This window comes from Somniosus microcephalus, chromosome 20 (assembly GCF_052327205.1).
Source record: "Somniosus microcephalus isolate GS21.2 chromosome 20, FLI_Smic_1.0, whole genome shotgun sequence".
Classification (NCBI taxonomy): Eukaryota; Metazoa; Chordata; class Chondrichthyes; order Squaliformes; family Somniosidae; genus Somniosus; species Somniosus microcephalus.
Genome location: NC_141006.1, coordinates 71,515,815 through 71,542,730, shown reverse-complemented (window position 1 = coordinate 71,542,730; position 26,916 = coordinate 71,515,815). Strand labels below are relative to the sequence as shown.

Sequence of the window (26,916 nt, the reverse complement as noted above, 5' to 3'; positions counted from 1 at the left end):
GCACCTGCATGCTCTCCTTCAGTGACTGGTGCACAAGAACACCCAGGTCCCTCTGCACTTCCCCATCTCCCAATCTATTGCCATTTAGATAATAATCTACCCTCCTGTTTTTACCCCCAAAGTGGATAACCTCGCATTTATCCACATTATAGTGCATCTGCCACGTATCCGCCCATTCCCCCAACCTGTCCAAATCGCACTGTAGCCTCCTGACATCCTCATCAGAGCCCACCCCTCCTCCTAGTTTAGTGTCGTCAGCGAATTTGGAAATATTGCATCCAATTCCCTGATCCAGATCATTTATATATATTGTGAACAGCTGGGGTCCCAGGACAGATCCTTGCGGCACCCCGCTGGTCACTGCCTGCCACTCCGAAAACGAGCCGTTTATTCCAACTCTCTGTTTTCTATCCGCCAGCCAGTTCTCTATCCACGTTAATACTTTGCCCCCAATTCCATGAGCCTTAATTTTGCATGATAATCTTTTGTGTGGAACCTTATCGAAGGCTTTCTGGAAGTCAAGGTACACCACATCCACTGGCTCTCCCCCATCTATTTTACCAGTTACTTCCTCAAAAAATTCCAGCAGATTAGTCAAACACGATTTACCCTTTGTAAATCCATGTTGACTCTGTCCGATCCTTTCCCCATTTGTCAAGTGCTCCGCTATTTTATCCTTAATAATGGACTCTAGCATTTTGCCCACAACCGATGTAAGGCTTACTGGTCTATAATTCCCTGCTTTCTCTCTACCCCCCTTTTTAAATATTGGGGTAACATTAGCTACCCTCCAATCCACGGGTACTGTTCCCGAGTCAATGGAGTTCCGGAAGATGATCCTTAGAGCATCTGCTATCTCCAGGGCCACCTCCTTAAGTACCCTAGGATGTAGTTTATCAGGCCCCGGGGATTTGTCGGCCTTCAGTCCCCTCAACTTACCCAACACCATATCCCTAGAGATACTAATTTCTGTCAGCTCCTCCCTCTCATTAGTCCCTATGTTTGCCGATATTCCTGGGAGGTTATTTGTGTCCTCCTTTGTGAATACAGAACCAAAGTATGAGTTTAATTGGTCTGCCATTTCCTTATTCTCCATTATATATTCTCCCGAATCGGACTGCAAGGGACCGACTTGGGATTTTACCAGTCTTTTCCTCCTGATATACCGATAAAAGCTTTTGCAGTCTGTCTTTATGTTTGCTGCAAGTTTACTTTCGTATTCTATTTTCCCCTTCCTGATTAATCCCTTTGTCCTCTTTTGCTGTATCCTGTACTGCCCCCAATCTTCCGGTCTGGTGCTTTTTTTTGCCAGTTGATATGCCCTTTTTTTTGATTTTATGCTGTCCCTAATTTCCCTCGTTATCCACGGTTGAGTCACCTTTTTAGGTTTATTTTTATGCCAAACCGGTATAAACATGTTCTGGAATTCTTCCATTCTATCTTTGAATGCTTGCCATTGTCTATCCACTGTCAATCCCCCCAGAAACACCACCCAATCAATCTTACCCAATTCCCGTCTCATACCCTCGTAATTCCCTTTATTTAAGTTCTGGACCTTAGTCTCTGATTCAATTTCCTCACTCTCCATCTCGACTGAGAGCTCGATCATATTATGATCGCTCTGACCCAAGGGGCCTCGTACAAGAAGATTGCTGATAAGTCCCTTCTCATTGCACAATACCCAGTCTAAAATGGCCTGATCTCGAGTCGGCTCCTCGACATATTGGTCCAGATAACCGTCCCGAAAACATTCCAGGAATTCCTCCTCCTCAGAATTTTTACTAATTTGGGTAGTCCAATCAATATGTAAATTAAAGTCACCCATGATGACAGCTGTGCTCTTATCGCACGCTTCTCTAATTTCCCTTTTTATGCCTTCCCTCACCTCCATATTACTATTTGGAGGCCTATATATCACACCCACTAACGTTTTCCTCCCCTTGCTATTTCTCATTTCTACCCATACAGATTCCGTTTCATCCGAGTTAATATCCTTCCTTTCCATTGCATTAATCCCCTCTTTTACCAGCAATGCTACCCCACCTCCCCTACCTTTTTGCCGATCCTTCCTAAATATTGTATATCCCTGGATGTTAAGTTCCCAGCCTTGCCCACCCTGCAGCCACGTTTCTGTAATCCCAATCAAATCATACTTGTTTACCTCTATTTCCACAACTAATTCATCCACCTTGTTCCTAATGCTTCTAGCATTAAGATACAAAGCCTTCAGGCTTGCTTTTTTCACACTCTCATTATGATTTAGTTTGGCCCTTTGTGTTTCTCTCCTTTGCTTATTGCTTCTCACCTTTCTACCATCTATTTCTGACTTCATATGACTTCCCTCTTTTCCACTACCTAGGTTCCCATCCCCCTGCCAAATTAGTTTAAATCCTCCCGAATAAAGGGGGTATCTCAGACTATACTATTGGAACAAGAAAATAGGGGGTTTCTCAATACAATAAGTCAGCCAGGTAAATTAACTGTATTATACTATTTAACCAATATTTTAAAGTATTTTCTTTCTTAAACTTTCATGACTCTTACAGTTGACTCTATTTCTCTCTCCACGGATGTTGCCTGGCCTGCTGAGTTTTTCCAGCATTTTCTGTTGTTATTTTGCATTTCTATGTTTTTGATTATATCTTGTAGCCAGCCCAGTTACGCGATTATGTGAGGTAATGCTGTACACTGCCTCTCCCGACCACCCCCGGCACAGAGCTAAATCCCCACCATGCACCGCCACTCCACACCAACCCCCAGACATCTTCATTCCCCCTTTCACAGTCCATGCTGGGGTTCATGTTCCACTCCAGTCTTCTCCCATCCTTCCTCATACGAACATACGACATACGACATACGTACAATGACAGACAGGTAAAGACCCTCTGGTCCATCCAGCCTGTCTCACACAATTGCGACACCTTGTGTATCACAATATTTACACGCTCCGCCCCACCCGAAACCATGTGATCTCCTGGGAGAGGCAAAAAAAAACCAGGCCAATTTGGGGAAAAAAATCTGGGAAATTCCTCTCCAACCTGTGTAGGCGATCGAAACTAGTCCAGGAAATCACTCTGGCCCTGAATACCCTGCAGTGCCTACCTTCTGTAAGAGGTGATCGCCGCCCCGGCCAGTAACAGCTCTGACTTGAAGAGATTCAGCGAATCAGCGTCCACCGCACGAGACGGCAGCCTGTTCCAGAGGTCCACTACTCTCTGGGAGCAGAACCATCTCCTGGTATCTAACCTCGATCTGGCCTTATACATTTTGGTAGAAAGAATGAGGAGAGGCAATATAAACTAAAGGGTACAATCCTAAAGGGGGTGTTTGTGGGAGCTTGCTGTGCGCAAATTGACTGGTGCGTTTCCTCACATAACAACAGTGAATCCACTGCAAAAAATATAGTGGCTGTAAAGCGCTTCGAGACGTCCGGTGGTCGTGAAAGGCGCTATATAAATGCAGGTCTGTCTTGCTTTAACCATTCTCCGGCTCTCTGCTCGTGGGGACGGTGTCGCCACAGCTGGGCAATAGCGTCAGGAGCGTGCCAGGTGCGTGAGTCACCACGTGATGCGTGAGTCACCACCTGATGCGTGATGCGTGATGACACAGGCAGGCGGGCGGGCAGTTTAAGAGAGTGGGCTGTGGATGCTGCGGAACAGAGAGCGGCGAATCGCGGAAAGAGACTTAGTGTGAGGTAAGCGGGTATTGTGAGGGCACCGGGGGTTCGAGTCCCGGCGCCGGGTGCCGGTGGAATGCTTCCATCCATTACTAATCTTTCTGTTCGTTTGTGTTTTATTTATGGCGACATAAGTATATGATGTATATAAAAAAAACGTGTCATGTATTTTATGTATGGAGGAGGGGGGTTGGTAATCCTGAGGTAAATTCAATAACATTTGTAAATAGTGGACAAATGTCATGTGGTGAGAGAAAAGAAAGACTTGCATTTCTATAGCGCCTTTTGGGATGTCCCAGAGTGCTTCTCAGCCAATGAAGCACTTTCTGAAGTGTAACCACTGTTGAAACGCGGCAGCCAATTTGCGCACAGCAAGCTCCCACAAACAGCAGTGTGATAATGACCGGATAATCTGTTTTAGTGATGTTGATTGAGGGATAAATATTGGCCCCAGGACACCGGGGAGAACTCCCCTGCTCTTCGAAATAGTGCCGTGGGATCTTTTACAGCCACCTGAGAGAGCAGACGGTTTGTCAAGGGTAAAAATTCCAAAGTGGGAAGCAGAATTGCATGCTGTGGGGGTGGCAGAGAGGAGGAGAAAATTTGGCATGGAACTCTGATACACTCTGCACCTTCTCTGGCAAATTGAGCTCCAGAAGTCGCAGTTGTTCCTTCGGCCCACAGCCCCATTATGTCCAAATCAATTTGCGTGGACATTCCTGCGCTACTCCAGGATCCTTTGGGATCGATTTAACTTCAAGCCGCCTCAATTCCCTTATCTTTGGCCAATTTTAAGCCTTTGGTTCTGCTCCAGGTTGTGCCTCCTCAGTGGGGTGAGGCACTGTGCTGCTCCTGGTGTGGCAGCCACCGTGAATATTTAAAAGACCCTGTCTCTAGGATTTGGGACAGGGTCAATGGCAGGACTGAGTGGTCGGTGGAAGTGCTGCCCACGTAACTTCCAGGCTTGTGTCTTTGTCGCCTCCTCCTCCCCCCCCCCCCCCCTCCATCATTCAGTAGTCGCACTCTTGCCTATAAAAAGATGTGCTTTCAAGTGCCACATCACTCGGGTACACTCATCTGACATTTTAGTGCAGTGCTGACTAGGTGCCACTTCATTACTATTTGAAGAGCGGGCAAGTTTTCTACTTTCCTGGCAAAAGTTACTCATCAACCAAAACTCGTCATTTATCTGATTGCTCCTGTGTTGCCTATAACAGCAGTGACTACCATTTCAGAAGTAATTCATTGTGAAGTGCTTTGGTATTTTTCTAAGGATATGAAAAGTGCTACGTAAATGCTGGTTTTTATTTCTTTCCTTTCCACATTTCAGACAGTCTCTGATTTGGTCCTGGTTGTGTTTTTTTTTTAAAAACTTGAGGTTAGAGTTGAGATATTTGGCTGGAGATTCTGTTCTTGATGTGCAAAGAACTGTTATTTAATAATAAATAATAATAATAATAATCAACTTTATTGTCATTGTTAGTGCACAAGTGCAGTACAACGAAATGTAGGCTTGCGGCTCCCGAGAGTGTACATTTTGAGTAAGACATTTAACATTCAACATTCATTTGGCTTGTAATACATAAACATAACCATAATAAAGTGCATTGGCAGATGTGCAGGCTTTAGAGTTTATTTGTAGAGTTCAGTAGGATGACAGCCCTGGGAAAGAAGCTGTTCCTAAATCTGGTCGTTCGGGTGCGAATGCATCTGTAGCGTCTCCCAGATGGCAGGGGGGCGAACAAACTGTGGCTGGGGTGGGTAGGGTCTTTGATGATGGTCAGTGACCTCCGTAAACAGCGTTTCTGGTATATGTGCTCTATGGTCGGTAGCCGGGTGCCGGTAATGCGTTGGGCAGTTTTGACTACCCGCTGCAGGGCTTTCTGGTCATAGGAGCTACAGCTGCCATACCATACTGTGATACAGTTCGTCAGGATGCTCTCTATTGTGCAGCGGTAAAAGTTAGAGAGGATCAGGGGTGACAGGTTACATCCCTTCAGCCTCCTTAGGAAATATAGGCGCTGCTGGGCCGCCTTCACCAAAGAGGAGGTATTGAGGGACCAGGAGAGGTCTTCCGTGATGTGGACTCTGAGGAACTTAAAGCTGTCCACCCTTTCCACCACAGCCCCATGGATGTGGATGGGGGTGTGACTTCCGCCTTTAGACTTCCTGACGTCCACAATGATTTCCTTGGTTTTCTTGATGTTAAGGGCCAGGTTGTTATCGGCGCACCACTTCACGAGATGCTGGACCTCCTCCCTGTAGGCTGACTCATTGTTGTTGGTGATTTATATAGCACCTCATGTCTTTAGGATGTCCCAAGGTGCCTTATAGCCAATAGATGACTTTGGAGGTGGAATCACTGTTGTGTATGCAGCTGTGGAAACCGATAAACAAATGCTGGTCTTATCTTGTTTTGACAGCTGTCGAGGAGAGCAAAGTATTATGAGAAGTCTGCTTGCTGTTTTGGTGGCTGTTGAATTCAGTTTGGCTGTTGGTAAGTCTTTAAATGTAACTTTGTTCTTGCACATGTTTGAATGAATGACCTACGCAGTTTGAGTTGGTCTCCTCACCATTGAGCAATGGCCCAAAGCAGTAACAGTAGTTTCACTTGTAATGTTGGGTAATTTTAATGGGCAAGATGGGTACTTCCCAGGTAAACATTGTTCATGGAGCTGAAAAGTACCAGAATATTTCAAAGAAACAGCCCCGTCTATTTTGTGCGGTTTACTGATCCTGTTGCTGCAGCTGCTGCAGTTATTTTTTTTAATGTCCATTTTGTGAGATGAGGAAACAAAACATTTTCTATTTCAATAGATCACAGAAAATATCAACACAGGACATCTCAACCCTTCAGGGGAAGGGGCAGAGAATGCAGAGGCGGGGATAATGACTCTTTAGTGCTTTCCGTTCAACTTTGTGCTCTGTGTTCAAGATTAAATCTCGTATTGATCATCCTTTTAAAATAAAATATTCTGGAGAGTTTTAAGATAAATCTCTTCCTGGAACAATGCTGTTACTAATCTATTTGTTTTAATTCACAGCTCAGTTTAATGTCCACACCCCGGGAGCACCAGTGACTGCTGTCTACGGCCAGTACACGGTGCTGAGTTGCAGCTTTACAGCTCGGGGTGAATCCTCACTGGATCAGCTGGTCATCAGTTGGCAACTTGTCGAGACGCGGGAAGTTGTTTATAGTTATTATTATGGAAAAGAGCAACTGAGTCGCCAAAGCCCTCGGTATTCGGGGAGGACAAGCTTATTCCCAGAGGAGTTTAAACAAGGGAACGTTTCAGTGAAGCTGGACCGAGTGAGACCAGAGGATGCTGGACAGTACCTGTGCTTTGTCAGTAATGCAAAAGGAAGTGGCCAGGGCATTGTGTCTCTAATATTTGCAGGTATATGCTTCTTTCTGTTTTCACTTTTGTTCTGTCAGTTCTGCAAATTAAAGTCATGCTTCTTGGCCTCCCCTGATGGCTCAGTGAGTCTCACCATTGAGTGCCTGAGCCATACAGACCAGGTTTGATGCCCAGACTGTGCTGGTTTAGCTCCTCTCCGCTGGAACAGTGCTATTGGTGCAATCTACACACCTCGGTTAGGGTTCGCACTCCCGTTTGCTATTCAGCAAGCCCTGTCTGTGGACGGCTCCAGGATCGGGCTGAACTGTGATGGCCTCGCAGGTGAAATTTACCATCAAGGGTTACGTATGATTTTGGCTGAACAGCTGCCAACAGGATATTGTGGGATTTTCACCTTCAACTTGATCATTTGGTATAATGATTTGAATATCTCCAAGTTGATCACAAACAGCAATATCTACTATTCTCTTTGTCCTTGGATTTGTTGTTTTTGAGCATTTCATGATTTAATTGCAATATTCAATTAGTTATTAACTGGAACAAAATTCCTAGTTGGCATTATTTTTATCAAGTTTATTTCTTGTTTCTAATGGCCCTTTTTAAAAAAATCTACAGCATACTACAAGGAACCTGACTTTTTTATCCAGTTAACACCATCCGGGACAGTGTTCAGATTCGAGTCCCAAGGTTACCCTGAGGCTACTGTTTCCTGGTACAATGAAGAAAATGAGGATATTTCTGCACTGTCTGAGACTACGTACCAACAAAGTGGAGATGGTCTATACTCCCTGCAGAGTATTCTGCAACTCAATGACACCAATAGGAGTTCTAACTACACATTCAGATTAAGAAATGATGTTCTACACCAATCAGTTTCCAGAACATTTGGTCTTTCTGTAGGTAAGTTGTGTCCTACACTCAGTACTCATAACCTCCAGTTGTCTTGCGATACAATGTTGAATCACGACATCTTGATCTCCATGCCATTTGAAGTAAAGGAAATCTTCTTTCAGTTCTTCAGAAACTTCTGTTCCAGTCTCTGGTTCCACCAGTATAAACCGCTGCACCTTTTTAACGTTCATGGCCCTTCACTTCTTGACTTATCAATGTTCTTGGCCTCACTATCTCCCAAGACCACAAATGGAACTGTTGCATTGCTAGGCTGCTCTCAAAAGCTGTTGTTTGTGCCAAACACTTCTTACCAAATACCTTTAACTCTCTATAGCGCGAGTCCTTTTGTGACTTGGATACTGCTCCCATATTTGGGAAGACTCTCCTTAATGTCTCCCTCGCTCCTTGGAGAGGATAGAAGAAGTTCTCTCTCGGTGCTGTATTGTTTCCTCCACGCTGTGTAAACTTCAGCTCATCCAAAACTCTGCTGCCCTTCTCCTATCCTGCACTACGATCTGCTAACCCTCCCCCTGTGCTCACTGGCCTACATTAGCTCCTGGCTACCAACGCCTCAAATTTAAAATTCTTATCCTTGTGGTTAAGTCCTTTCACGGCCTCGTCCCTCCTCATCTTTCTGTACCCTTCCCTAGCCCTACAACCCTCTGAGAACTCTGCATTGCTCCAACTCTGGCATCTTGTGAATTCCCTACTGACACTGGCAGCCATCTATAGCTTGCGCTCCAGAATTCCCACCCTAAACCTCTCTCTCTTCCCTCCTCCCTCTTTTAAAACTTTCCTTAAAATCCACCTCTTTGACCAAGCTTTTAGTCACTCCTTCTAATATCTCTCTTTAGGTGTCAGCCGTGCATCAGGTGGGAGAAGGTTGTGGGTTCAAGTCCCACTCCAGAGACTTGAGCACAAAAATCTAGGCTGACACTCCATTGCAGTACTGAGGGAGCGCTGCACTGTCGGAGGTGCCGCCTTTCAGATGAGACGTTAAACTGAGGCCCCCTCACAGGTGGACATAAGATCCCGTGGCACTATTGCGAAGAGCTGGGGCGTTCTCCCCGGTGTCCTGACTTATCCTTCAACCAACATCACTTTAAAAAACAGATGATCTGGTCATTATCTAATTACTGTTTGTGGGAGCTTGCTGTGTGCAAATTGGCTGCTGCGTATCCTGCATGTCAACAGTGACCACTTAAAGTACTTCATTGGCTGTAAAGCGCTTTGGGGTTGTGAAAGGTGCTGTATAAATAGTGTTTTTTTTGGCTGATTACACTACTGCGAAGCACCTTGGGATGTTTTTCTACATTAAAGGCGCTATATCAATGCACTTTGTTTCTGGTTTAGGCTACTACTGTGTTATCCAATGTTTAAATATACTTTCACCATACAATTGCATTCTTAAATGCGGTCGTGCTTTTATGGTAATTGTATTTTAAACTGTTAGCATAGAAGACCAAACCAGCACTGAAACCACTGCCGCAATGATCAATAGTTTTCTTTTTTTTCACAGAAATGAAAACTGATCATGTTCTAACAAGAAATCGTTGGATGCTTGCAGTCACTCTCCTTGCTACTGAATTTATAATTTTAATTCTTGTCATAGCCGTGTGCAAGAAATGTGTTCCACCGGCAAATGGAGAGAAACAAAATGAACACGGCATTACGCGATGGATCATTCAAGAAAATGCATGTGATTGGACGCTGCCCCTTCAGCCATGAAAACCGATATTTACTGCCGCAACATAGGGGGATCCAGCTTATCGCAGCCTTGTGCCAAAGTGGACACGTCGTCTTAACCCTCGCTACTAAATATCAACACGCAGAATAACAAGTGCCATCTGATTGGTCCCTTTTCTCATTTGTGACTTCCAAACTCTCTCATTTAATACAATAGTGTTTTTGTTCATCTTCTGCTGGACCAGGAGTGGTCATCTTCTGCTGGACCAGGAGTGGTCATCTTCTGCTGGACCAGGAGTGGTCATCTTCTGCTGGACCAGGAGTGGTCATCTTCTGCTGGACCAGGAGTGGTCATCTTCTGCTGGACCAGGAGTGGTCATCTTCTGCTGGATCAGGACAGCTTAATGCAATAAAGCTTTATTTTTTTATTATTTTTTTTCTTTTCTCATTGTCTCCAAGAATTGCTTTAGTTATTTTAGCACCCTGTACTCCTTTTTAGTTTTTTTCTTCGGGCCTTCTCCCACTCTGCCGCCATAACTTGGGAAACCCTGTTTTCCTATGTAAACTAAGCTGCTGCTGACGTTAAGGTGGCAATGGGGGGGATAAACCTCAAAGAATTTCCTGGCAATTGTCTGAGCTGAGACACTGACTGAGGGTGTTTTGATGATCAGTGTTCCACACACAGTAAACGCTGGTGGCTAGAAACCGCATCCGAGGCTGATTTCTTTTCCCCGTCAGTCGGGGGCACTAAGGGAATTGTAGCACCTTACTCCAATTAGGAATTGAACCTGGGGCCTTCTTAGTATGGCTCAATTATATACTGGCTATGTCAGCTGTACCATCAGGGCTAACTTCAATGGGATGCAAAAGGATCTAGCCAGGGTAAAATGGAACCAAAGACTGTTGGGAAGAACTGTAACGGAATAATGGGTGACCTTTAAGAAGAGGATGTTCCCAGTACAGGCTAGGTACACTCCAAGAGGGAAGGGTAAGGGAACCAAAGCAAGGGCTCCTTGGATGACGAGGGAGATAGAGAAGATGAAACAACAAAAAGGATGTCTGGTGAATTCTTCAAGGGAGAACCAGACCAAATACAATAAGGTGAGAGGGGAAGTGAAGATGAAATTAAGATTGGCAAAGAGAGAATGAGAGCAGTTAACATAAAAGGGAACCCAAAAATCTTCTACTGGCATATAAACAGGTAGTAAGAGGTGGGGTGGGGCCTATTGGGGACAAAGGGTGATATATGCTTAGAGGTACAGGGCAAGGCTAGAATACTCAATGAGTACTTTGTATCGGTGTTTACTAAGGAGGTGGATGCTGACAAAATGTTGGTAGAAGTGGAAAAGGTAGAAGCAATGGAAGGGGTGAAATTTGATAGACAGGATGTACTAGAAAGGCTGGGTATGTTTAGAGTGGATAAGTCGCCTGGTCCAGATGGCTTGCATCCCAGGTTCCTAAGGGAATTGGGGGAGGAGATAGCAGACGGGCTTGCCATAATTTTCCAATCTTCCCTAGATGCGGAGGAGGTGCCAATGGCAAATGTGACACCATTGTTCAAGAAAGGGTGTAAGGACAAACCTAGTAACTACAGGACGGTCAGTTTAACATCCGTGGTGGGTAAAGTTTTAGAAATAATAATCAAGGAAAAAATTAACGGGCACTTGGAGAGGTTTAAGCTAATTAAGGAGAGCCAACACGGATTTGTAAAAGGAAGGTCGTGTTTGACTAATTGAATTTTTTGATGAAGTAATGGAGGATTGATGAAAGGAATGCAATGGATGTTGTCTACATGGATTTTAGGAAGGCTGGTTAACAAAATTGAGACTCATGGAATAGGTGGATAGTGGTAGCTTGCATAAGGAATTGGCTTAAGGACAGAAAACAGTGAGTTGTGTTAAATGGCTGTTTTTCAGACTGGAGGATGGTAGACCGTGGTGTTCCCCAAGGGTCAGTGCTGGGGCCACTGCTTTTTCTGATACAAAATGACCTGGATAATGAAATATTGAGTAGATTTTATAAATTTGTCGATGCCAAGCTTGGGGGTGTGGCAAACGGTGAGGACAATACCAATCGACTGCAACAGGACATAGAAAGGCCAGCAGAATGGGCAGATGGAATTTAATACAGAGCAGTGTGAGGTGATGCATTTTGGCAGAAGGAACAGGGAGCGGCAATATACACTTAATAGCACAGTTTTAAAGAGTGTGCAGGGACCTGGGAATTAATGTGCACAAGTCCTTGAAAGTGGCAGGACACATTGAGCGAGAGGTTAGCAAAGCATACGGGATCTTGGGCTTCATAAATAGAGGTATTGAGTACAAAAGTAGAGAAGTTATGCTGAACCTTTATAAAGTGCTGGTTAGGCCACAACTAGAGTATTGCGTCCAGTTCTGGTCACCACACTTTAGGAAGGATGTGAAGGCCCTTGCAAGGGTGCAGAGGAGATTTACAAAAATGGTTCTGGGGATGGGGGAATCTTTGTTACAAGGACAGGTTGGAGAAGCTGGATTTGTTTTCATTAGAGTAAAGGAGGTTGAGGGGTGATTTGATAGAGGTGTACAAGATTGTGACGGGTTTGGATAGGCTAGACGGGGAAAGGCTGTTCCCACTGGTTGATGGTACAAGGACTAGGGGACACAGATTGAAGGTTTTGGGCAAGAGATACAGGGGGGGACATGAGGGAAAATCTTTTTTACGCAGCGAGTGGTGAGGACCTGGAACTCGCTGCCGACGGAAGTGGTGGAAGCGGAGACACTCAATGTTTTCAAGGGGAGACCGGATAGGCACTTGAGGGAAATAAACTTGCAGGGCTATGGGGATAGAGCGGGGGAATGGGACTGACTGGATTGCTCTACAGAGAGCCGGCATGGACTCGATGGGCCGAACGGCCTCCTTCTGTCCTGTTATGACTATGACCTCCAAGAACCTATTGCTACTCCCAGACCCTGTGGATGGGCTAGGCATGGCACTAGTGCAGAGTACTGTTTTAAAAAGATTGCATTGTAACACTACAGAACTGACTTTAAATGAAGAACCTTATAAGTTTAAGGGTGGACTGGCACTCTGATGCACCTATAAGATGCAAACCCGCCAGCACTACTAACCCTACCCAGGCTAAAGTGGTCACTCCATACCGGTTCCCCAGAACCACTACTGGAACCAACAAAAAGTTCAACCTAAAGTCAAGCTTGTCTCGTCCTCTTCGATACAAGCCACACAAAGGGTGCACTTATTTGGAAATTTGTGAATCTTTGGAATTCTCTGCCCCAGAGGGCTGTGGATGCTCAGTCGTTAATATAGATTTCTGAACACTAAAGGAACCAAGGGTTGGGGGTCGGGCGGGAAAGTGGAGTTGAGGTAGAAGATCGGCCATGATATTGAATAGCAGAGCAGGCTCGAAGGGCTGTATGGCCGACTCCTGCTCCTATTTCTTATGTTCTTAAGCTGACGACTTGGGAGGAGACACGAGATCAATGTGGCTCAAAATAAATCACGATACGAGCGCCTATTCTCACGAAAAGGATCCTCAGCAGCCAAAGTTACAGACCAGGGAGAGCCGATGGGAGAAGTTTATGAAAGAATGGAAGGAGAGAAAGAATCACGTGATGGGAGCAAGGGGGGGACTGGTCATAGCGTGAAAGAAACCAAGGCCCTGCACTGCCCACTCTACTACTTTCCTGTCATGGTTCCACTTGTGTGTTGTTGAATATTCCCATTTTTTTAAACTCCAGCTTTTCCCTCTGTTTACGGCACTGTCCACTCCAAGCTTTGGTTCATGGAATTTCAACCTTGAAACTGAATACACTTTGCAGTTCCATCTGTCTCCTGAAGCAGCACAGACTGAGGCCAACATACAATCATTTCCTCACGCAGTGATGAATATAATTGTTCAAATCCTCTGGGTGGGAGGAGGCTCGCATGGAGCATAAAAGCCGGCATAGACCAGTTGGGCCGAATGGCCTGTTTCTGTGCTGTAGACTCGATGAATCCCAATTTCTAACAATACATGGTGTAGAACTCACAGCAGCTAATCATGGAAAACAAAAACACTGGGATCCTCACGGCCAACATTTTCGGTCACAAAGTATTAATTTATAACTGTGCTGCGTCACTAAGTATGATGCTTAATTTATTTTGAATACATTCACTTTTCTTTAACAGAGTTCCAAGGATATTCGTACAGCTGATTCACATGAATCGCTCTCACTGCCTTCTCATAAAAACCTCACATCAATTCCAAGAAATTAATCAGATTCTGGAATTGATCTGTAAAGTTTTTAATGAGAGGGCAATGAGAGCGAGATTGACATCCAAAGTCCTGGGTTCTGCTGAAACATGGCACAATTACATTTCAACACGTAATTTCAGAAATCACATCACAGTACTAGGGACCTATAGGCCTTGCCTATTTTGAAATAAACGAATAAAGGTAACACTGGGTTGCCCCAGCCTCACCATCCAAAAGACGGTTCCACAAATGCCCCCTCTTACGGAGGCACCATTAATATAATTTTTATTTAAAGTCTAATTAACTAAATAAACCTATAATTCAAAATCAAAATATTGTTTGTGTCAATTTGACACTCTACACCCTGCGGTGCCCATCGGTCGCAGAAGGCCTTGCACTTCCGGCAGACACCGCGTGTTCCCTCTCCAGGGTCACCCGGGCACGGACAAGGCCGTGGAAGAGGGGCATACAGGGCCATGCTCATCCTGGACCTGTGAGTTTTAGCCAGGCCCAGGAGCAGACCGCTGCAGGCTTTGCTGTCTTAGGGCTCAAGCAGTGTGTTGTTGACTAGATTGATTCCTGGGATGAGAGGATTGTTCTATGAGGTGACATCGAGTAGATTGGGCCTATAATCTCTGGAGTTTTGAAGAATGAGAGGTGATCTCATTGAAATGTATAAAACTCTTAGAGTGATTGACAGGGTAGATGCTGAGAGGCTGTTTCCCCTGGCTGGTGAGTCTAGAACTAGGGGGCATAGTCTCAGGATAAGGAGTCGGCCATTTAAGACTGAAACAAAGAGAGATTTCTTCACTCAGAGGGTGGTGAATCTTTGGAATTCTCTACCCCAGAGGGCTGTGGATGCTCAGTCGATGAGTATATTCAAGACAGAGATCGAGAGATTATTGGACGCTAGGGGAATCAAGGGATATGGGGATCAGGTGGGAAAGTGGAGTTGAGGTAGGAGTTCAGTCATGACCTTATTGAATGGCGGAGCAGGCTCGAGGGGCCGTCTGGTTGACTCGTGCTCCTAATTCTTTTGTTTTTATGACTCATGGTTACTCAACAGCTGAGTAGATAAACATGTGAACGATTCAATGACTCTAAAAAATTTTGAAACTAGTTTCAATCATCATTTTTAAAATAGTATTACCTTAACAAGCAAGTTAGAATTGTTTTAAAATATCAGGAGAATGCAGATTCACCTGTAATTAAGTTTGAAGAACATGGTGTGAATTTTCCTGTGTAGTCATAGATAATATTTTAGCAGTTACTGTATTGGTTTCTGTCATGTGATTAATTTCAGTCAGCTGCTGTGTGACTTATCTGTGCCAATTTGACAAGAAATGATTGCAATATTCTTACTCATGGTGTGAGTGCAGTTTTCAGTGTGAAATTGCCCTTTCACACTGTGGAGCTGAGAGAGAAAAATCCAGAGACTGTTATTGGTTTTGTTATTAGATAAATTGTACATTCCTAAAAGATTCAGAGAGATACCCACAATATCGCTGTTTTTGATCTGTGAACTAAACTGGGAATGCTCTTGCTCATAATAGGCCAGTGAATGAGAAAGGTGCAGCAATTAAATCCTCCAACTCAATTATTAAATTCAATTAGGAGTTATTTGTAATAACCAAAATAGCACTGGGTAGGCAAAGCTAATTACTCATTGAAACATAGGAACAGGTGGAGGCCATGCAGCCCCTCGAGCCTGTTCCGACATTCAATGAGATCATGGCTGATCTGTGACCTAACTCCATATACCCGCCCTTGGCCCATATTCCTTAATAACTTTGGTTATCAAAAATCTATCAATCTCAGTTTTAAAATTAACAATTGACCTAGCATCAATTGTTATCTGTGGAAGTGAGTTCCAAACTTCTACCACCTGTAAGATTATAGTCAATTTGCTTATTAATTTGTTTATCAATACTTAATTTCTTTATACACATATATATGCAAGTAGTTACTAATTGTTTATTAATACTTATTTTCTTTATACACACAAATATATATAGACAATCATAGTTAGCTTACAAGGCAGATGGGAGAAATACTGAGTAGCCTGACTGATAAAGTGCAAACGTTTTTTTATAACAATAGACTATAGCTGGAAAAAACACATTGAGAAGGCATGAAGTCACAGACCTTGAAAAGGTAGGCGTTGTAACGGCTTGAGAAAAACAAGACACAGCTGGGGCTGGCATCTGCTCAACCATAGAAATTAGACTGAGTTTCAGTAGAAACTCCTCCTGAGGTCCCCACCAACACAGAAGCCAGTCTTCAGCCAACTCGATTCACTCCACGTGATATCAAAAAACAGCTGAGCGCACTGGATTCAGCAAAGGCTATGGGCCCTGACAACATCCCGGCTATCGTGCTGAAGACTTGTGCTCCAGAACTACCCATGCCTCTAGCCAAGCTGTTCCTGTACAGCTACAACACTGGCATCTAGCCAACAATGTAGAAAAATGCCCAGGTATGTCCTGTCCACAAAAAGGACAAATCCAATCTGGCCAATTACTGCCCCATCAGTCTACTCTCAATCATTGGCAAAGTGATGGAAGGTGTCATCAACAGTGCTATCAAGTGGCACTTACTCACCAATAACCTGCTCACTGATGCCCAGTTTGGGTTCCGCCAAGACCACTCAGCTCCCGACCTCATTACAACCTTAGTCCAAACATGGAAAAAGGAACTGAATTCCAGAGGTGAGGTGAGAGTGACTGCCCTTGACATCAAGGCAGCATTTGACCGAGTGTGGCATCAAGGAGCCCCAGTAAAATTGAAGTCAATGGGAAAAGGGGGGAAACTCTCCACTGGCTGAAGTCATACCTAGCACAAAGGAAGATGGTTGTGGTGGTTGGAGGTCAATCACCACAGCCCCAGAACATCGCTGCAGGAGTTCCTTAGGGCAGTGTCCTAGGCCCAACCATCTTCAGCTGTTTCATTAATGACCTTCCCTCCAACATAAGGTCAGAAATGGGGATGTTCGCTGATTACTGCACAGTGTTCAGTGCCATTCACAACTCCTCAGATAATGAAGTAGTCCATGCCCGCATGCAGCAAGACCTGGACGGCCTTCCGGCTTGGGCTAATAAGTGGCAAGTAACATTCGCACCACACAAGTGCTAGGCAATGACTATCTCCAACAAGCGAGAGTCTAACCACCGTCCCTTGACATTCAACAGCATTACCATGGCCGAAACCCCCACCATCAACATCCTGGGGGTCACCATTGACCAGAATCTTAACTGGACCAGCCACATAAATACTGTGGCTACTAGAGCAGGTCGGAGGCTGGGTATTCTACGGCAAGTGTCTCACCTCCTGACTCCACAAAGTCTTTCCACCATCTACAAGGCACAAGTCAGTAGTGTGATGGAATACTCTCCACTTGCCTGGGATGAGTGCAGCTCCAACAACACTCAAGAAGCTCGACACCATCCAGGACAAAGCAGCCCGCTTGATTGGCACCCCATCCATCACCTTAAACATTCACACCTTCCACCACCGGCCTACCATGGCTGCAGTGTGTACCATCTACAAGATGCACTGCAGCAACTCGCCAAGGCTTCTTCGGCAGCACCTCCCAAACCCACGACCTCTACCACCTAGAAGGACAAGGGCAGCAGGCGCATGGGAACACCACCACCTCCAAGTTCCCCTCCAAGTCACACACCATCCTGACTTGGAAATATATCGGCTGTTCCTTCATCGTCGCTGGGTCAAAATCTTGGAACTCCCTCCCTAACAGCACTGTGGGAGCACCTTCACCACACGGACTGCAGTGGTTCAAGAAGGCGGCTCACCACCACCTTCTCAAGGGCAATTAGGGATGGGCAATAAATGTTGGCCTTGCCAGCGACGCCCACATCCCATAAATTAATTTAAAAAAACAATAACATCTCTTGAAGTTGGTGTTTTTCAGTGGAAAATTACAGAAGAGGAGGGATGGTGGGAGATCAGAGAAGAGAGAGGGCCTATCAGGGGAGAAAGGAAGGTTGATAGGTCCAATGGAACGCCATAGATTTGAATTGAAAGAAATGGTATAAGAAAGGGACCCCAGCAAGAGTTAAGTGTAGAAGAGGAGGATTCAAGTAATTCTCGGAGACACTCAGAGGTGAATACAGGCCTGTATTGATTCTTGCTTTTGCTGAATAAAGTTTTAATCACTGCCACCAATACGGGTCAATTTCAAATCATTTGAAATCAAAGATCTCACAAAGAGATCCATACACATCCGTTGCATGTAGAAGTGTTTCCTAACTTCATTTCTGAAAGGCTTGGCTCTAATTCTTAGGCTATGCCCGCTAGTCCTAGACGCCCCAACCAGCGGAAATAGTTTCCCTCGATCTGCCCTATTTGTTCCCCTTAATATCTTGAAAACTTCAATCCAATCACCCGTTAACCTTCTAAATACCAGTGACTGCAACCCTAGTTTGTGTAATCTCCCCATGTAATTTAACCCTTGGAGCCCAGGTATCATTCTGGTAAACCTACGCTGCACTCCCTCCAAGGCCAATATCTCCTTCCTAAGGTATGGTGCTCACAGTACTCCAGGTGTGGTCTAACCAGGGCTTAGTACAGCTGTAGCATAGGATTGGGAGCAGTTTGGAGTTCAGCAAAAAATGACCATGAAATTGATTAAGAGAGTATGAGAGTAAACGTGCAAGGAACATAAAAGTGGACTGTAAAAGCTTCTACAAGTAAGCAAAAAGAAAAAGATTAGTGAAGACAAATGTAGGTCCCTTACAGTTAGAAACGGGAGAATTTATAATGGGGAACAAGGAAATGGCAGAGTAATTAAACAAATACTTTGGTTCTGTCTTCACGGAAGAGGATACAAATAACTTCCCAGAAATGCTAGGGAACCAAGGGTCTAGTGAGAAGGAGGAATTAAAGGAAATTAGTACTAGTAAAAAAATAGTGCTGGAGAAATTAATGGGACTGAAAGCCGATAAATCCCTAGGGCCTGATAATCTGCATCCCAGAGTACTAAAAGAGGTAGCCATGGAAATAGTGGATGCATTGGTTGCCATCTTCCAAAATTCTATAGATTATGAAACAGTTCCTGCAGATTGGAGGGTGGCAAATATAACCCCAGTATTTAAAAAAGGAGGGAGAGAGAAAACAGGGAACTACAGATCGGTTAGCCTAACATCAGTAGTGGGGAAAATGCTAGAGTCTATTATAAAGGATGTGATAACAGGACACTTAGAAAATATCAATGGGATTAGACAAAGTCAACATGGATTTATGAAAGGGAAATTGTGTTTGACAAACCTACTGGAGTTTCATGAGGATGTAACTGGTAGAATAGATAAGGGAGAACCAGTGGATGTGGTATATTTGGATTTTCAGAAGGCCTTTGATAAAGTCCCACATAAGAGGTTAGTGTGCAAAATTAAAGCACATGGGATTGGGGGTAATATACTGGCATGGATTGAAAATTGGTTAACATACAGAAAACAGAGTAGGAATAAATGGGTCTTTTTCGGGGTGGCAGGCGGTGACTAGTGGGGTACCACAGGGATCAGTGCTTGGGTCCCAGCTATTCACAATATATATCAATGATTTGGATGAGGGAACCAAATGTAATATTTCCAAGTTTTCTGACGACACAAAACTAGGTGGGATTGTGAGTTGTGAGGAGGATGCAAAGAGGCTTCAAGGCGATTTAGACAAGTTGAGTGAGTGGGCAAATACATGGCAGATGCAGTATAACGTGGATAAATGTGAAGTTATCCACTTCGGTAGGAAAAACAGAAAGGCAGAGTATTATTTCAATGGTGATAGATTGGGAAATGCTGATGTACAAAGGGACCTGGGTGTCCTTGTACACCAGTCACTGAAAGCAAACATGCAGGTGCAGCAAGCAGTTAGGAAAGCAAATGGTATGTTGGCCTTCATTGCAAGAGGATTTGAGTACAGGAGCAAGGATGTCTTACTACAGTTATACAGGGCCTTGGTGAGACCACACCTGGAGTACTGTGTGTAGTTTTGGTCTCCTTACCTAAGAAAGGATATACTTGCCATAGAGGGAGTGCAGCGAAGGTTCACCAGACTGATTCCTGGGATGGCAGGACTGTCATATGAGGAGAGATTGGGTCGACTAGGCCTGTATTCACTAGAGTTTAGAAGAATGAGAGGGGATCTCATTGAAATGTATAAAACTCTGACAGGGCTAGACAGACTGGATGCAGGGAGGATGTTTCCCCTGGCTGGGGGCTCTAGAACGAGGGGTCAGAGTCTCAGGATACCGGGTAGGACATTTAGGACTGAGATGAGGAGAAATTTCTTCACTCAGAGGGTGGTGAACCTGTAGAATTCTCTACCACAGAAGGCTGTGGAGGCCAAGTCACTGAATATATTTAAGAAGGAATTACATAGATTTCTAGGCACAAAAGGCATCAAGGGGTATGGGGAGAGAGCGGGAATATGGTATTGAGATAGAGGATCAGCCATGATCATATTGAATGGCAGAGCAGGCGCGAAGGGCCGAATGGCCGACTCCTGCTCCTATTTTTCTATGTTTCTATGTTTCCTTGTATTCTAGTCCTCTAGAAATAAAGCCCACCATTCCATTAGCCTTTTTGATTATTTTCTGTACCTGTCCATGACATTTAATGATCTATGTACATGGACCCCTAAGTCTCTTTGGACCTCCACTGTTTGTAATTTATCACCAATGTTCCCCCTAAGGTCAATCTTGAGTTCCCGCACAGGCCGCACACCGGCTGCTGCCACTGGAAGAGATATCGCGCATGCATGGCCGCTGTGAAAATTTAAAGTGCCTGCGCAGGGGAAAAAAATTAGAGGGAACATTGCTTATCACAATTTGGAAAGAACTCTGGTTGGGTGTATTCCTGGAGGTTCCATCATATGATCTCCTGCCTTGACCCACTTGCCCGCCATTGGTCCATCCTTCCACGCCAATGGGAAAGGGGACAGAATCTTTGTTCCCCTTTTGGATTAATCATTACTGAATCATAGAATCATAGAATGGTTACAGCAGGGTAGAAGGCCATTCGGCCTGTCGAGCCCGTGCCGGCTCTCTGCAAGAGCACCTCAGCTAGTCCCACTCCCTCACCCTTTCCCCATAGCCCTGCAAATGTTTTTCTTTCAGTTACTTATCCAATTCCCTTTTCAAAGCTGTGATTGAGTCTGCCTGCACCACCGTTTCAGGCAGTGCATTCCAGATCCAAACCACTCGCTGAGTAAAAAAGTTTTTTCTTATGTCGCCTTTGGTTCTTTTGCCAATCACCTTAAATCTGTGTCCTCTGGTTCTCGATCCTTCCGCCAATGGGAACAGTTTCTCTCTATCTACCCTGTCCAGACTGCTCAGGATTTTGAACACCTCTATCAAATCTCCTCTCAACCTTCTCTGTTCTAAGGAGAACAACCCCAGCTTTTCCAGTCTATCCATGTAACTGAAGTCACTCATCCCTGGAATCATTCTCGTAAATCTTTTCTGCACCCTCTCTAAGGCCTTCACATCTTTCCTAAAGTGCGGTGCCCAGAACTGTTAGTGAAACAGCAGTTTTTCCCCACCCCAATATTTTTATAACTTATGAAAATGTTCAAAGAAAATGAAGTAAACCCAATTTTGTTGAATGCCCCTATGATTTTTCTCCTGGATTAGAGCAATGTCCTGGACCTTAATCTTCAATTCCTAGAGGGTTGGCAACCATATCTTACCGATGCCCTCATCCTTTTTTTCAAATCCCTCCATGGCCTCGCCCCTCCCTATCTCTGTAACCTCCCCCCCCTCCGAGATATCTGCGCTCCTCTAATTCTGCCCTCTTGAGCATCCCTGATTATAATCACTCCACCATTGGTGGCCGTGCCTTCAGCTGCCGAGGCCCTAAGCTCTGGAGTTCCCGCCTGAAACCTCTCCACCTCTCTTTCCTCCTTTAAGACTCTCCTTAAAACCTGCCTCATATGCCCTAATATCACCTTATGTGGCTGGGCGTCAAATTTTGTTTGATGACGATCCCTGTGAAGCGCCGTGGGACGTTTTACTACGTTAAAGGCGCAATATAAATACAGGTTGTTGTTGTGACCAATGGGCAATACAATGTGACTTGTCTGCACATAAAGCTAGGTTGAGGGAGTGCTGCACTGTCGGAGGTGCCGTCTTTCGGATGAGACGTTAAAACCGAGGCCCCACCTGCTCTCTCAGGTGGACGTAAAAGATCCCACGGCACTATTTTGAGGAAGAGCAGATGAGTTATCCCCGGTGTCCTGGGCCAATATTTATCCCTCAACCAACATCACTAAAAACATTATCTGGTCATGATCACATCGCTGTTTGTGGGAGCTTGCTGTGCGCAAATTGGCTGCCACATTTCCTACATTACAACAGTGACTACACTTCAAAAAGTGCTTAATTAGCTGTGAAGTGCTTTGAGGCGTCCAGTGGTGAAAGGCGCTATGTAAATGCAAGTCATTATTTTCTTTTTGCACGACAATCTGGTTGGGGGTATTTCAGACCAAGTGAAATTACCCAGGTCTTTTCCCAGCGCTGCTGGCCGGGGTTAGAATGGCTGAAGCAGGTTGCCAGAGACCTGCACTCCCGGCCAGGAGAGCCAAGGGGGGCATGCCTGTCCTCCACGGGAGGGTTGGGAACAGTGGTTGGAAAAAGCGGGTCCAGGTGGGGTTTGGTGCAGCTGCCAGAAAAAACACCCACAATAATCAGAGATTAAAAACGATTTTAAGCCGAAGGTGGTGTCCCCCGCCCGCTGTTACTTACAAGTGAAATATTTTCACCAGCCGATTGGAAATCCCCCATGACGTGACTCACTTGCAGCACAGTCTCTGTTACAGAAGCAGGCAGGCCTTCTTCATATGGTTCCATGGTGTAATGGTTAGCACTCTGGACTCTGAATCCAGCGATCCGAGTTCAAATCTCGGTGGAACCTTGATTTTTTTAACAAAAATTCTTTCTGCAAAGGACTAAATTAGTGCAATCGAGTTAAATATAATTCAGCACCTCAGAGGTACTGAAAGACTGCAGCTGTCGGCAAAGAGTAAACAGGCTGGGGGGCTTTTTTCTTTAGAAAAGAGAAGACTTCGAGGCATAAGGGGTAAGCTCTACGGATAAGGGGTAAGCCATTTAGGACTGAAATGAGGAGGAATTTCTTCACCCAGAGAGTGGTGAACCTGTGGAATTCTCTGCCACAGAGGGCGGTGGAGGCCAGTTCATTAAATATATTCAAGAAAGAGTTGGATATGTTTCTTGAGGCTGAAGGGATCAAGGGATATGGGGAGAAAGCAGGGACAGGGTACTGAATTTGGATGATCAGCCATGATCATATTGAATGGCGGAGCAGGCTCGAAGGGCCGAATGGCCTACTCCTGCTCCTATCTTCTATGTTTCAATACAAAAGCAGAGCGCTGGGGATGTTGGAGATCTGAAATAAAATGGTCTGACGAAGGGTCCCAGACCTGAAACATTGACCCTGTTTCTCTCTCCACTGATGCTGCCTGACCTGCTGAGTAGTTGCAGCATTTTCTGTCCTGGCTTACGAGGCAATGTTCCCTTTAAGCTACGCTGTCGCGCGTCTGCGCATCGCTCAGCCGGCTCACCGCCTTTTCAATAGGAAAAACCGCGCCTGCACCGTATTTTGATTGGGCCGTGCAGCCCCTTAAAGGGGCCGCGCACAACCCACCACCCCCCCCCCCCCAACAAAAAAAAAATTAAAGGGAACATTGCTTAGAGGTGACCGGATAGATTAACACTTCCACTCTTATCCTCACCTGACACCCACCAATTCGCACCTGCCACTGGATCGAGATCAGTGCAGGGACCCTTCCCGACACCGAGGTCTTGCTCTCCTACAGTTGCTACAGCCGAGAACGCGCAGAAGATCAAACTTGCGACCGTTCTAGTCTCCATGGCTCAATACACCCACTGAGCCTCCAGGAGAGGTCTCAATGCTGCAGTGAGGCAGAATGTATAATTTTTCAGCTCAGCATGCCGCCCCTGCTATTCCACACCATCCCAAAGCACTTTAGTCATTAACAGCATATTTTAGTCCTGAAAGGGTTAAAGGAGCTACAGGATATACAATTAGCAGGGCTGCTGGCTTACAGTGACTGACTAAGTCAAAATCTGTTTTTATTACATGGGAGTTGTGTTTTCAGGATCCATACGTTTTCCGCTGAAAATAACAGTGGCTTTGATAACTAGCAGAAGAGTAAAACAAACATCCAATTTGTATAAAACAGATTCTGCGCTTCCATCCGCACATACCGTTGTCAATGTATTTCTTTCCTCTTTTAAGCCCTTTTTTGGTGCATCACATAATATTTTTTTCAGAGGGTAGGCAAGCAACCTGCCTCTTCTTCCAGCGCCATTCTCAAACGTGCAAGACCACAGGCAGATTCAGATTTTAACTTTCTCCATTTGGTGCCTTTGTTAAAGAAAGAAGAAAGACTTGTATTTATATAGCACCTTTCACAACTACCGGATGTCCCAAAGTGCCTTACAGCCAATGAAGTACTTTTGAAGTGTGGTCACTGTTGTAATGTAGGAAACGTGGCAGCCAATTTGTGCACAGCAAGCTCCCACAAACAGCAATGTGATAATGACCAGATAATCTGTTTTAGCGATGTTGATTGAGGGATAAATATTGGCCAGGACACTGGGGATCGTCTTCTTGCTGCTCTTCTTTGAAATAGTGCCATGGGATCTTTTACATCCACTGAGGGTTGAAGCCCATGGCAGCCCATGGAATAAAAGGGACAGTGGCAGCATAGATACGAAACTGGCTAAGTGACAGGAAACAGAGTAATGGTGAACGGTTGTTTTTTAGCCTGGAGGTTCCCCAGGGGTCAGTACTAGAACCACTGCTTTTCTTGATATATATTAATAACTTGGATGTGGGTGCACAGGGCACAATTGCAAAATTTGCAGTTAACACAAAACTTGGAAGTATAGTAAAGAGTGAGGATAGTGATAGACTTCAAGAGGACATAGACAGGCTGGTGGAATGGGCGGACACGTGGCAGATGAAATTTAATGCAGGGAAGTGCGAAGTGATACATATTGGAAGGAAGAATGAGGAGAGGTAATATAAACTGAAGGGTACAATCCTAAAGGGGATGCATGAACAGAGAGACCTGGGGGTATATGTGCACAAATCGCTGAGGGTGGCAGGGCAGGTTGAGAAAGCAGTTAAAAAAGCTTACGGGATCCTGGGCTTCATAAATAGAGATATAGAGTACAAAAGCGTGGAAATTATGATGAACCTGTATAAAATATTGGTTCGGCCTCAACTGGAGTATTGTGTCCAATTCTGGACACAGCACTTTAGGAAGGATGTGAAGGCCTTAGACAGTGTGCAGAAAAGATTTACGAGAATGATTCCAGGGATGAGGGACTTAAGTTACGTGGATAGACTGGAGAAGCTGGGGTTGTTCTCCTTCGAGCAGAGAAGGTGGAGAGGAGATTTGATAGAGGTGTTCAAAATCATGAGGAGTCTGGACAGGGTAGATAGAGAGAAACTGTTCCCATTGGCAGGAGGGTCAAGAACCAGAGGACACAGATTTAAGGTGATTGGCAAAAGAACCAAAGGTGACATAAGAAAAAAACTTTTTTACGCAGCGAGTGGTTAGGATCTGGAATACACTGCCTGAAAGGGTGGTGGTGGCAGTCTCAATCACAGCTTTCAAAAGGGAGTTGCGTAAGTACCTGAAAGAAAAACATTTCCAGGGCTGCAGGGGAAAGGGTGGGGGAGTGGGACTAGCTGAAGTGCTCTTGCAGAGGGCCGGCATGGGCTCGATGGGCCGAATGGCCTGCTTCTGTGCTGTGACTATGCTATGATCCATCATAAAGACTGCCTATTTCCACCTCCATAACATCGCCCACCTTCACCCGTCTCAGCTTATCTGCTGCCGAAACCTTCATCTGTGCTTTTATTACCTCCAGACTCGACTATTCCAACGCTCTCCGGGCCGGCCTCCCCTCTGCCACCCTCCATTAACTTGAGCTCATTCAAAACGTTGCTGCTCGTATTCTAATTCGCACCAAATCACGCTCACCCATCAGTCCCGTGCTCGCTGACCTACATTGGCTCCCGGTCCACCAACATCTCAATTTTAAAATTCTCATCCTGGCGTTCAAATCCCTCCATGGCCTCGCCCCTCCCGATCTCTGTAACCTCCTCCAGCCCCACAACCCTCCAAGAACTCTGTGTTCCTCCAACTCTGGACTCTTGTGCATCTCCCACGCCATGCGCACCACCATTGGCCCCAAGCTCTGGAATTCCATTCCTAAACCTCTCCGTCTCTCTCGCTCGCATCCTTTTAAAATCCTCCTTTAAACTTACCTCTTTGACCAAGTTTTTAGCCACCTGTCCTGATATCTCATGTGGCTCAGTGTCAACTTTTGTCTGATTTACGCTCATGTGAAGTGCCTTGGGAGGTTTTACTGTTAAAGGTGCTATATAAATTCAAGTTGTTGTTGTGTACTTGCTGGTGCAGTCAAAAATTGCGAGACAATTTATAAAAATACCAAATATAGCTGCTATTGCCAACTTAAATGTTTCCATTGTACACATTTGACATCTTTCCTTTAAGAAAAGCGATTAAATTCATAAATTATATTCCAGCACCTCAGCCAGTATTCTGCAATAAAGATCCTACTGAAAATGAGACACATGATCTTGAGTTGCTACTTCCACCTGTAGGCAGTTAAAGGAATTACTTTTTATTCACATACAAATTTCTCCAATTTTACTGCTGTATCATGAACTCTGAAAGATTTTTTTTTGGGGGGGGGGGGGTGGGTATAACAACACATTGGCCCAGAAATTCGGGTCGGGGGCTTCCCGCGGGTGTAAGCCCCCGACCTGCACTTACCTTGCGCGCCGGCAGTTGAGCTGTAGGGCCCCGTGGAATTCCGCTCCGGGGCCTGGCCCAGCTGCCGGCGCGCTGTGCTTGCGTGTCCCAGGGGCGTAGTTAGTGCGATGCGTCCCCTGGGATCACATGAGCCATGGGCAGCCAATCGGAGGAGGGAAAAGTCCATTCATAAGATTGACAGGAAGACCTGCCAAAACTTATAAATACTA

At 45.1% G+C, this 26,916-nt stretch overlaps 1 protein-coding gene and 1 non-coding gene across 2 annotated transcripts; both read left to right on the top strand.

The window, feature by feature from the left end:
* The first annotated feature begins 3,585 nt into the window (after nt 1-3,585).
* On the top strand, nt 3,586-10,043 carry LOC147103408 (CD276 antigen-like). Its single transcript, XM_085962968.1, has 5 exons — nt 3,586-3,694; nt 6,100-6,173; nt 6,721-7,074; nt 7,651-7,935; nt 9,446-10,043. The coding sequence occupies exons 1-5, from the start codon at nt 3,594-3,596 to the stop codon at nt 9,652-9,654; spliced, it is 1,023 nt and encodes a 340-aa protein (XP_085819094.1). The 5' UTR covers nt 3,586-3,593; the 3' UTR covers nt 9,655-10,043.
* Nucleotides 10,044-22,692: 12,649 nt separating this feature from the next.
* On the top strand, nt 22,693-22,764 carry trnaq-cug (transfer RNA glutamine (anticodon CUG)). The gene has a single exon. It is a non-coding gene; the product is annotated as a tRNA-Gln (tRNA).
* The last annotated feature ends 4,152 nt before the right edge of the window (nt 22,765-26,916 follow it).

Bases quoted from the DNA above. Each gene is read 5' to 3' on its own strand.
- LOC147103408 (XM_085962968.1), top strand. From the start codon at position 3,594: ATGCGTGATGACACAGGCAGGCGGGCGGGCAGTTTAAGAGAGTGGGCT. The intron at 3,695-6,099 runs GTAAGCGGGTAT...TTGTTTTGACAG, and splicing joins GGAAAGAGACTTAGTGTGAG to CTGTCGAGGAGAGCAAAGTA. The intron at 7,936-9,445 runs GTAAGTTGTGTC...TTTTTTTCACAG, and splicing joins AACATTTGGTCTTTCTGTAG to AAATGAAAACTGATCATGTT.